This window comes from Xyrauchen texanus, chromosome 47 (genome assembly GCF_025860055.1).
Source record: "Xyrauchen texanus isolate HMW12.3.18 chromosome 47, RBS_HiC_50CHRs, whole genome shotgun sequence".
In the NCBI taxonomy this organism is placed as follows: Eukaryota; Metazoa; Chordata; class Actinopteri; order Cypriniformes; family Catostomidae; genus Xyrauchen; species Xyrauchen texanus.
In genome coordinates, this window is record NC_068322.1 from 19293563 (window position 1) to 19306655 (window position 13093).

Genomic DNA, 13093 nt, shown 5'->3' on the forward strand with positions numbered 1-13093 from the left:
CTGCTTGCAGGGAACAAACCCAGGCACCTTTTTACAATGGACAAAACTTCTCTAATGTTTTTACCCACTTTATCTGTCTAAAATTGCCATAGAGGTACACGCTCGACTCAGCTGCACATCCTAGCACAGAAACTGATTGTGTGGAGCAGCACACGCTTATTCATAACACGCAACACACGTCACAGGCATAATAAACACGGGACAGATTTACTGTATGGAAAATGTTGACTTCACCTGAATAGAGTGTAATGATGCATTGTTAATGTACTCTTAAAATTATTTTGCCAATTAAGTTTGATATGAATTGAATCTGCCCATTTGATCCTATTATTAAAAAAGTCCATAGAAAAACTTTTTGCCCAAATTGTAATTGTACAACTTGTCTCCACTGATTTTATTGTATATATGCATACTGTATATTTGTATCACAGATTAATACCTGTAAAAAATGTGTTTAACTCTATCCACAATAAAAGAACATTTTAACATGTACAAATTTAAATAACTAAAACAAATGATGGTTAACCAATTTCTATCTGCAGCCGCCATATTTGTGATCATCAGTGGGAGGAAACAATGGCGATTACTGGAAAACACCCGTAAAACTAAATCAACAAAACCTTCAAAAAATGCTTTTGGTCCATGCCAAATGCAAGGAAAGGTGTATACTGGTCTGCAGACAGCAAGTAAAATAAGAACAAATAAAAAGGACTGAATGTAAAATAACATTTTGGCTAATGTAAAGTAAACGGCAGAATCTTTTCAAGATTTATAAATAGAATATGTGGGATGCGGCTTTTGACGCATCCACATAGCAATATCCCCTTCATCATGTTGAATATCTATATCTCCTCACAATGCTGAAACTTTGGGAAAAGGTAAGCACCTTGAAGATGTTTTTGATTACTCAAATGTGTTGTGTCTCTCAGCTGTGATAAGTTGTAATGCTGAAGCTGCTAGTTTAAAGAGCAACATGCAGGTTGGACACCCCTATATAGCATAGTGTATGTTGATGATAAAACAACTAGATTTTCTGAACTGGAGTAATATATATTTAGCCATTAACGATATTTTGAGATAAATTGTGATAAAATAACTTCCACGTCTATAAAGCACTAACCGGAAGTGACGATGGGCGAGGGAGTCTGGTCAAGTTCAAGCTCAGGTTACAATGGATGCGAATGAAGAAACTGAGTTCTCCGGTGTGGTTTTGCAATTTACTGGAGAGTATAACATTAGCCTACGGGGATACAAAATCAGACGGGAGGGCGGCGGGAGAACAGTTTGAATTGAAATGCGGGGGAAACGGGAAAGTTGGGCTAGCTTCCTGCCAATAGCTATAGCATTGTGCAAACTACTAAATTCATTTCAGAAGGCAGACAATTACGTTACGACAACCTGTCCTAAAGCTCAGTCTCTCTCCTCTCTCTGTATTATTATACTAAATAAATATTAAATATTTAATATTATAAAAATATATTATATAAAAATATTATACTATTATTATTACGAAATTACACAAATTAAGAGTTAAAATAATTAAAAGTAAGACTTACTCTGCTAAGTCCTCGTTGTCGTTGCACAGAATGTCTGCTAAAGTTAGCACTTGGTCCTAGAGTCCAGCCCACGGCAAAATCCGGTGTAAACTTTGACGGTGGACTTGATTCCATCAAGTGCACCGAGGGAACAGCATCAGTAATCAGCCTCATGTGGTCCTTACTCCGAAATCCCATCCGAGACTCCCAACAAATCTCCAGGTCGATAATTCTCCAGAGTGAAATGTGCGCCACAAACGACCGAGTGTGTGGTAACAGACGCGGCAGTGAAGTCTGCTCTCTTCACCTGCACAAAACGCACCCAAGACCAAAAAGCCTTGTTTTTCCTAGAAGGAAAATGATGGACACGATGTCCTGACAGGCTGGAATTCGTGCAACCAGCACAAACACAATAATTTACCATTATGCCTTCTCTAAAACTCGATCTAAAACTTTCTTTCTCTCACTACTGCTCTAACTACATCAACACCCAACAATAGAGAGCTGACCGCGAGCTCTTTTGTTTGCCTCGCCCTACGTCATATGACGCGTTGCTATAGCGGGAAAAGCGTATTCCAGAGCCTAGCACATTTTCATCAAAATCTCTACATCAAATGAGATTTCATTAGTAATTTCTACATATGTGTTTTAAAAGACCTCTGCAGACAATATAAAGTATTAATTCAGTTATAAATTCAACCTGCATGTTGCTCTTTAACTGTATTTCCTAGCTGTACTAGTGTAGTAGTAGTCCAAGCGATCATGGATTGAGAGACATTGCTGATAACTTCGAAGAAATCGCTCGCCGACTGACCTGCACTAACACAACTCACGTCAAACTAAACTAGCTCATATCACATAAATAATTGTCTTTTGTCGCCACCTGCTGGCTAAAATCTTTGATGACACAGGGAAAAATTAAAAGACACACATACTGTAGCTTTTTTACACATCTGTGCTCTTACACTATCGTTTAGAATGGCACAAAAACAAGCAGAGTGATACAAACAGTGAAGCGTCTGTGTGCTGAGGTTCTGAGACATTAGTGCTCATGGAAAGTGTGTCATCCAATCAGATTTGAGGACCATATCTAACTGTGACAGACAGACAGACAGACAGACAGACAGACAGACAGATAGATAGATAGATAGATAGATAGATAGATAGATAGATAGATAGATAGATAGATATTTTTAGCTGTTGGCTATACAAGTGAACATAATATAACCACACTGGCAAATATTCAGGCAAGAGACAACAGTATAATGAAGATACATTTTAACCGAAAGGTTAAACTGTTTTCTCAGGACAAGGGTATTTTTCATTAATGTCAGGTCAGGGCAGGTTGTTATTGGAGTATGCCCTTGCCTTTGTTATCTGAAACATTGCTTTGATAATTTTGTATGTTACATGAATCCTTTTGTGATTCACAATTGTTTTACTTTTAACAAATTTAACCATTACTAGGTTTTTACTGTAGGCGCATATTTAAAAAGGCATAGATTTTGTTGAAGTCACTGTGGGAGGGTGATGTTCACATGAATCCTGTGCCACTGCCCACTGGACCCATCTCAGCACACACTTTACCCAACTGCTGTAAAGACTGAAATCTTTCTACTTGCTTTTGTTTAAATTCTGAGCCATAACACAACGTTTCTGAGGGATGTCAATAATGCTGATGCTAACAGACAAATGCTGCTATAAATGAACATAAACGTGAGCCGCAAAATTACCAGCGGCCTGTGGAGAACTTTAATTTGCTTTGGTTTTATTCTTTTGTTCGTTGTCCCTGATGAACGCAGATTTATGTAAATGCATCAGTGTGTTATTCAGTTCAAACACAAAGATGTCTCTATTATCTTTGGAATTCATAATTATTGTTATCAGTGTTCATCTAGCACGCTATCTCTCTCTATATTCCCCTTATGAAGACGTGCTTTAAATACAGTTTTTCAGCAGGCTTCATAATGCTTCATCACATGGATGTGTCTCCAACTGTGCTGTAGTTTCTCTGTGACCTTGGCCAAGCCTAATACTTTGATAAATCCAGTGTTCAGTGTCTGCTGTTTATTGCCGATGTTACTGCTGAAATTAAAAGCTGCCCTTACATTTTTTTTATTTCAGACTTCCCAGTTAATGTTAACACACAGTCCTTACTGAGGAAAATTCATTCAAAATGTAGACATAAAAATAAAACTGTCGGTGTGCTGTGGATCACTCTGACATTAGGGGTAGCAGATGGCAGACAGCAGATTACGTCCACCTGGGTGTTATTACCAAAGATATCTTCGAGAGAAGTGATCATTTAGTGTTCATTTCACTGGACGTGTTCTCATACCTACAGATGATCACACACTTAAGAGAAAACAAATCACCTTACAGATGAATCAACACATTTGTGATTTTTAGTCTCTTAGACTGCTGTTTTTGAGACAGAGAGGATATCAGATGGCTATATCCCACAATTCTGTATAATGTGGGAGTGTCAGAGTATGCATGTACTGTCATATAGTATATGTGACACATACTGTACAGCTGTGCATGTGTATATGTACAGTGAGATCAGAGAGAGGCATTTCATCTGTTATTTCTGCCTTTGTCTTGTTTCAGCTTCCAATGGCAAATTCCCCTGACACTCACAGTGGGGAACTCCAGTCACATATCAACAGAGACAGTCATCTGGCTGTCCAATAAAACAGGTGAGAAGTGTACAGTTTCCTCATCAGATTCATTTGAAAGTTTTTTTATATGGATTATTTTGAATTCTGTTGTGTGGTGACACAGCTCAGCAGAGTGCATTTACGTAAATGCTTCTCTTTACAAAACATTTAAAAACGATTCTGCTGTGCACATTCTTGTAATGGCCTCATGTCTACCATCATTGTATTTCATTCCATTCCTCTCCTTTGGAATAAAGATGTAGATTGTCTCTGAATGGAGCCACAGTGAGTCAAATTCCAAGAGCTATTCAGTGATCAGAGCTCAGAGTTCCCATTTAACAGCCTCTGTTTTCTGCTAACCTTCCCTGAACAGCCCTTATCAGGGTACAATGATGACAGTGGGGCACTGAAGACTGAACTGGAGACAATGACTCTTGAAGGAATCAGAGAATGTAACAGAGATCCATTTATATGCATTACCTAACAGACCTGACTCTTGCTATCTGGTCACTGATGGTTGGATGCACCATGATCATGATATACTAGAAATCCATTGAGTCCACTGAGCAATCTAAAACACTTTGTTGTTTTATCCATGAAAAACCACAATATCTGCTAATATTGTTGCATATGAATGCAGAAAACACATTTAAAGATGTCATTCATTACTTAATGTCAAGGGTTTTGTGCGCTTAATGTATTTTATTCACATGTAGGACTGCTTTCTAAACATGATTAATAGTTATAAAAACATTTCTTAGCAATAGTCTAGGAATATGTCTATGGACAATTCTGGGTTTAATACAAGTTAAGCTCAATGGACTGCAGTTGTGGCATAATGTTGTTTATCGCAATTTCTCTCCGACTTGTTCTTTAAAAAAAAGAGAAGAAAAAATCAAGGCTTTAAAGGCATAAATGTGAAACTTGCGTGAAATGTGAACCCCCGTTAATTCTTCTGTTAAAATGTGTGCATTATTTTAGATGTAAAAGTTGTTTAAATCATTGTTTTTAAAATTGTTTATAACTTTACACAGAAAACGTTAGTAAGTGATTATATCACACTAAAATCATGTTAACATATTTTGTTTACGTCTTACGTCTATCCTTTTGAGAAAAAAAATATTTTAACATTTTCAGATTGGCCCCATTCAATTCCACTGTAAGTGCCTCACTGTAACCCTATGGGATCAAAATCCCACCAAATATATTTCGGCCACCGATCCAAAAATAATAAGTGTGAATCAAAATAATAAGCATGAATAAAAAAATAATAAGTGCAGATAAAAAAATAAGCGCAAAAATAAATAAAAAGTGCAGATCCAAATAATAAGCACAGATAAAAAAATAACAAGCATGAATCAAAAATATATAAACACATTTAAAATATGCTGCAAAAAAAAATTAATAAAGCAAAGTCATCAGAATTGCAAAAAAAAAATGGTTTTCCTTGGTTATTGTGAGAAGGCAGGCAAAGAATGAGGATCTAAGTGCAGCTTTATTAAAATAAACACGAAAAACACAGGAAACCGAGCATAACAAAACATGCAAGAACTGACAAACTATATAGGGGAAACAAGGGCTTAAATATACAAGAGAACAAACAAGGGAACGAGGAACACCTGGGGAAACAATCAGGGAATGAGAAATAATCAGGGGAAAACCAATCATAAAATGAAACTACAAGGAACTACAAAAACCAAACAGGAACTAAACAAGAACTTCAACACAAAAGCACAAAAACAAAAGACAACAGGGAATGTGACAGTTATATTAAGTTTTTTTGTGCTCTCTGACAATTTTGCACATATTTTCATTTTTGTGCATACTCTGTATTTTCATTTGCTTTTGTTTCCAAGTTCTGCACTTGATTTTCCAAAACTTTTGAGTAGGGTTTCATGTAAATCGGGGCAGTTTGCGTCCCTATTGGTCCACTAGTTCTTGATCGACAGCTCCTCCTCTAGCCAATCATTCGAATAGGGGTGGTGACATCACTCCAATGCAACTCTGAAGATTATATTATTTGTGGTTGATGGATACGCTGTTTGTGTCTGTTTTAAGTATTTTCTGTCAGCTCTTGGAAACAATGTGTTGTCCGAGTAGGCCGTTATCATAGTCCATTAAAAATGTATCATGTTAGCTGAATTTATTTAGCAGAGACTTTAGTTTAAGCATTATTTAAGACTTCCTTGTTTGTAGGTTGTTTGCTGCTTATCTAAAAAAAAAAACATGGCTGGGTTGGTGTGGATGTTTGATCCATGTTTTTACTAGCTGAAACAAATTTAGTTACCAAACCAAACTTGATCCGCTTTTCCATGTTGCTGAATGTGCCATTATGTACTGATCCTACGTTGGAACCGTTGGCACAGCTACATGTAGTTTCTTTCTCCACGATACTGCAGTGAAATCAGAAACATGTGACCAAGCGTCCCCACGTCAATAAATAATGCAATAAAGTTCACGTAATATGTTTTTGGACATTCTTGATTCACAATTAGTCTCATATTTAGGGACCGTCTCTAAAGATCCAGGAAATGTCCAGTTATATGTAAGCATTTCTATATTCATTAGTATTGTAATAGGCCTTGATGTCAGGATCTGGATTTTATTTAATGGAAAAGCGGATTGAGTTGGGTTCTAAACTCGTGACTACATTGGTTCAGCTAGTAAAAAACATGCATCAAACAGCCACACCAACCCAGCCTTATTATTATTTTTTTTTTTAAGATATGCAGCCAATAACCTATAAACAGGGAAGTCTTAAATAATGCATAAACTATAACTCTGCTAACTAAATTCAGCTAACTCGATACACGCTAACGGACTATGTTAATGGCCTACTCGGACAACACATTCTTTCCTAGATCTGACAGAAAATACTTATAACGGACACAAGCAGCGTATCTATCAACCACAAATAATATAATATTGAGCAGCAGCCATCGGAGTTGCATTGGAGTGATGTACTCACAAGTTTTGGAACATGGAAATAAAAGCAAAGAAAAATACAGCGTAAATGTACAAAAAAAAATAGTCACAGAGCACAAAAAATAGTAATCTAACCAAGGAAAATATGATTTTGTTTGCAATTCTGATGACATAAATTTTCTTGTTGTTTTTTAAATGTGTTTATATATTTTGGTTTCATGCTTGTTATTGTTTGATCTGTGCTTATTATTTTGATCTGCATTTTTTATAAAAAGTTGCGTTTATTCTTTTTTTTTTATCTGCGCTTATTATTTTTTAATGCATACTTATTATTTTGATTCACACTTATTATTTTTGGATCCGTGACCGCAATACATTTGGCACGATTTTGATGCCATATAACCCAGATATTTTCTTTTTTTCAAGAAAAGGAGGGACCTGTGAAAATGATCTTTTGTGGTTATCAACATTTTGCCACAAATGCTGTTGACTGCACTTAATTTGTATTGAACCTGGAATATTCCTTTTATATTAGTTCAGTGATGTTTAATGACAATATCTTCATAGGCTTAATCTACAATCACACATTTGTTTTAAACTGCTAAATGAAGACTGTAAGACATTACAGACTTTACAACTTAATTTTTTGTAACAGCACATTTTCTGTCATTAAATGTTTTTTTTTTTCATGTTTATTTACTTAATTTATAGAGATGCACAGAGTGAGTCATATGGATGGGGAGACATGGTTGCTTGGCAACATCAATCAAACAGGCTACTTCAGAGTGAACTACGACCTCAACAACTGGAAACTTCTCATTCAACAGCTGATGACCAACCCGACGGTACACCAGCCAAAATTCTCTGTGCAAAAGATTCCTTCATTTAATCTGTATCACTCCATATTCTTCCATTCACTTCCTGTTTTCCCATTTCCCTCCCTTTTCATATTCTCCTCATTATCCTCATCTATCCTGCTTGTCTTCAACATGTTTCATAAATGTCTTCTCTGCTGCTCGCTTTGCAGATCATCTCCGTGGGCAACAGGGCCGGTCTGATCGATGATGTCTTCAATTTGGCAAGGTTAGTTTTGTTTGTTACTTGCTCTGATACTGGAAACATGTACAATCATTCAGAGAGCCTGAAAATATCAGCAACCTTATAGGAGTATAAAACCTTTAGAGGAACTAAAAGCTCAAAGGGGACACCCATCATAGTTTAGTCAGCATGAATGAATTGTGAAACAGCAATCCATCACAATAGTAAAGAACATTCAGACCCAGTAAACTTCAGTCAGCTCTATTCATTGTTGAGAGATGCAGCTCTGCTCAGTTTCTCTTTTAGCCAGTAGACTTTTTTGAAGAAAACCCCTTCACTGATGAGACCTGCGGTGAGTCTGTCCATCTCTTACTGCGCTGGTGGATGATACAAAACAGAGGGGTGTATCAGTTCATTACTTAACTCCAAAACCCACTCCTATTCCCTCCTTTCCACTGCTGGTTCATAGTGTCAATCCTTCAGAGCTTCATTATTAGCTGGCGTCTCACACAGATTCACTGGTGAATGTGAGAAGAGGCATAGGGAGAAAGGAGGAGGAGAGGCAAGAGTGTGGATAGAGAGAACAGATTAATTCCTAAAGCAATCATCTCTGATAGTGTCATCTCAGGAGGTTTAATGCCACAGGCTGTCAAGCTGCCATTAGTACCAACACAAAGCAACATCTTTCCCTCTGGTCATTGCTGTTTAATCCTCAAACTCTTAGTCATTCTGTCTAATGAAGCAAAGTATGTGTAAACAGTCAATACCTTGAAGCTTGGTGCTAAAATCTGACTATATTAATTAACAAGTCCAAATTAGTGTTTTAATTGAGCAAAATCACACAAGCAATAGAGCTGTTGTACTAAATAGCATGGCTGTCATTCAGCCACAAGAAATGGGAGAGCTCATCTCGACTGGAGGCCAATGTCACTGCTTAGCGCAGATTGTAAAATTATTTTACTGTGGATAAGGATTTTTATGCTCCTTGCAAACTAAATGAGGAATGTGCCAGATGCTGTTTCTGTTTTTGCTCTGCTAGCATTAGCATTCCTGTTCATCACCCTGAAATGATTGGCTCATTTGTCAGCATTGTGTGGCTTTTTAGAGCTTTAACTGTCATGTAGTGAATTGCGTTTTTATGGACAAGGGTGTCACATGACCTCAGCTGTTTCCTGAGCATGACGAATCAGTCAACTGATGACAAGTCTACAGCAAAATTTGATCTTATTCCTGTCATGTTAGGCTGAGAATGTAAACCTGTTCCCTCTGTTGTAATGTGTCATATTAATTTAGACTCTTTATTCAGCTGAGCCTTATTTATTAAAGAGATCTGGATAATTTAAACTTAACAGGACTGAAGACAAATCCTTTTATCCTTGAGTTTTTATTTTAGTCTGGGTTATACACAATGCTTCTCTCTAATGTTGTAAACAGAGCAGACATTAAAAGACTGTCTCATTCAGCCTCAGGGCTCTAATCTGTGGAGCTACTTATTGGCCCTTGTGTACTTGAGAAGTGAAAAAGCCGACCTGCATATTAAAAATGGCATCCTCATTAATCACACTGTGTAAAACGTCACGTATCTCTGCAAATTACCTGGATGATAAAGAGTGTTCAGGTGATTGTGGATGCGGAATGGGCATTGCTGAATTTGGGACGTTATCAAATTAAATGCCCCTGGAGCTCATGGGAATTACTCCCTCAGTTCAATAGCACTGATTCACAAAGCTCAGTTGGCCTTTATTTTTTATGTGAATTAGTGGATCGATAAAAGGGAAGAAAGTCAGTGCAGCCCAGTTTAATCCTGAAGATCATACATGCATTGTTGAGATTATTGCATTATTGAAGATCTTGTATGCGTTATTAATTGATTAATGTATTTATTGGATTACTTACATAGATTTTAAAGCACAGAGTTAATGTAATATTCTCTAGGGTGCCAAAATAAACAGAAATTATATTTTGCACAAATTAAAAAATAAATTGCACATCATGTGGAACAAAAATCACATTCTCATTTCTGTAATATGAAAAAAAGTAATATTGTATTTGTAGATTCTTTCAAGATATTAAGCATTTATACTCAAGCTTATTAGCATAGCACCACACTCGTTTTAATGTTTGCAGCACATTTCAGTGTTAAAATAGCAACAAACATTATGCTTGGTTATGCTTTGCTGTATGTCGGCTAAAGTACAGTTTTATGTGAGGTAAATCCTAAATTAGGAAATTAACAGATGCTGTTAATAGCTCACAGTCATTACTGTAATCACTAGCTGCTTTTTATAAACTTTCATAGAAATGCTGATCTGTTTCTAAGTTAATATCAGCATCACCGCAGAGGAACAGAAGTGTGTTTATTATTTTGTGGAACATTGTGAGGCCTGTCAACAAATCTGTCAGATGTTACAAAAGTGAGAAAGATTTAATGAATGTAGAATATTAAAATTTTCAGTGTTTTTCTCATATTCAGTACATTTATGCAGGCATTCAGATCTATTTTGACTTGACTTTCTTAATAGGTTAATTTGTTCTGTCTAAATGAGCTACAATTAAAGGCCATATAAGTCAATGGTTTACAGAAGGCTGTTAAGTTGCTCTAATTATACTAATGAGTTCAAACTGAATCTGAGATATTTTATTTTAATAAAGAGATATTGACATATTGTTTTTAATAAAAAAAAAAAACTGAACACCGTGTTCATTTAGACCTAATAAATCAAACATGTCTGACTAAGTCACTCAGTTTTAGTGAGTCACACACTTTTTTTCATTTTGCTGACCTTATGGAGTGATTGTATGAATGATAAATGACCTTCATGTCTTGTAAATATGTTCCTCTGACCTTGTGTAGGTGTGTATCAGCACGTTTCTCAGTGCAAGAGTGATTAATTCATTCATATCTGTTCATGCCAACAGCAAGGACAAATTAAATGCTTCATAATAGTTTTAACTTGTTCTTTTATTGATCAGTTCTTCATCCTTGATAATAAAATTAAATAATTAAAAAGGATAAATGAAAGCAGGAACATTCTGATACAACCAAGAAACTGAATGGCCATGTAACGAACAACAGTAAGACAAACAGACCCAAGAGCAGAGGAACAGTTCAAAGTTCAAATTATTAACAGTAATAATGAGCAGTCACTGGATTGAAGAATGTAGAAAATCCCTACACCGGCTGCAGCAGTGGAAAGCAATCTCCAATGGTGTGCACGTTTTAGGGGCAATCCCTGAAGAGTGTGTTTGTAGGATGAGTGTGTGCATTGTAGAAGTCAGGAACAGATTTGCAGAATCCTCCGTTGAAGCCTAGTGAGATGCAGATATACGCCCCGCAGAGAAGAGCAAACTTAACTCCAGTGCCCCATTCGCCAGCCCGGTGAGGAACGTAATATCACAGGCCACCTTCATCATATCTGAAGTGAAAGTGGAGCGCTGAAACACGAAGAACGGTGAACATTGCGAAATGGAATGCGCTGCAGGATTCATCCTCACCTGAATATGGGGATGGAGGGGGAATGTAGGCTTCAAAGCATTCAGGAGCCAGAGGAACCAGAGGATGCTTCCTGAGATGGGCCAGCATCAGGAGATAGGCGGAGCTGATGAACAAAGGAGATGAGCTTGGCGAGCTGTGAAGCCATCCTCTCCAAAGCCCGGTTCGAGGCTGCAATTTGATCCTGCTGACGTCCTAGCAAGACTCCCTGATGAGACAGGGCGGAGCGAAGAGTGGATTCCTACACTGGGTCCATATTGTGGCAAGATTGTTCTGACAAACAGACCCAAGAGCACACCTCCAATGGCGTGTATGTCATAGTCGCGCAAGGGGCAATCCATTAAGAGTGTGTTCGGAGGATGATTGTGTGTGTTGTGGAAGTCAGGAACAGATCCGCAGAATCCTCAGTTGAAACCTAGCGAGATGCAGAACAACGGCAAGCAGAGAAGAGCAAACTTAACTCCCGACATGTGGGCAGAGACGAGGTATCCTCTGTGGAAAAGCAGCTGACACACAGCATAACTGGAAGGAAACCACACATATCTCCTCCATAATAAAGATGACTCTAAATACAGTGACAGACATTAGGGATGTGTTTTTATTTCCCTTATTTTCCTCCCTACAAAATAACTAAAATAAAATGTTTTAAAAAGTAATACTTTGAACATAATATAAGGATTTAATATAAAAATTCATAGTTATCCAATGTTGTAGGTTCTTTAATATTTATATATATATATACTGTATATTATTTTTTAAGACACACATTATATTACTCATTTCCCAAATCTGTCAAGATAAACATTAAATAAAATTGTCAGGAACTTGTTGAAGTCTTTTTTCTCCTTAGTTGTAGTATCCTGACACTCTTATTTATATTGTTAATTTTGACTTTCTGTTGTGTTTTGCTTGTGTCACCCTGCTTGTTTCTGTTCTCTACCTTGTTTCATGGCCCCACCCCCTTGTTTTCTTTATCATTTGTTAATTTGCTCCACTTGCCTTCTTTGTTTCCCCTCCTGATGTTCTCCATATACTGTATATTGTGCCTTCTACATTCTTGTTTTTTCCAGATTGTTTAGTTTGTTTAGTAATTCTGTTTTGGTCAGTCTTGTATTTGTACCTGTTGTTTTCTGCACTTGTTAATGTATTATTTATTTATTTTTAATCATTATTGCTACTCTGATTGGGTCCTTCTCACAGATATCTTGATAAAAACATTTATAAAACTACAGTTAGTGTATATATATATATATATATATATATATATATATATATATATATATATATATAATGATGTAGATATTTTCAGATCAATAGTTATAATAACTATCAATATATCAATATATATATATATTATTATGCATTACCATTAAACTGCATGTTTATATAGTCTAAAATGACTGATGTCACTTAGACCAATAGAGGACAGAATAGAGGTCAGT

General features: G+C 36.6%; 1 protein-coding gene across 1 annotated transcript in view; it reads left to right on the forward strand.

Annotated features, from left to right (window-relative positions):
* LOC127639264 (thyrotropin-releasing hormone-degrading ectoenzyme-like) overlaps positions 1–13093 on the forward strand; it is a 161420-nt gene that overhangs the window by 110379 nt on the left and 37948 nt on the right. Inside the window, exons 11-13 of the mRNA XM_052121185.1 lie at positions 4146–4234; positions 7832–7965; positions 8148–8203. Of these exons, the coding sequence (XP_051977145.1) occupies positions 4146–4234; positions 7832–7965; positions 8148–8203 (279 nt within the window). The remainder of the gene's footprint in view (positions 1–4145; positions 4235–7831; positions 7966–8147; positions 8204–13093) is intronic.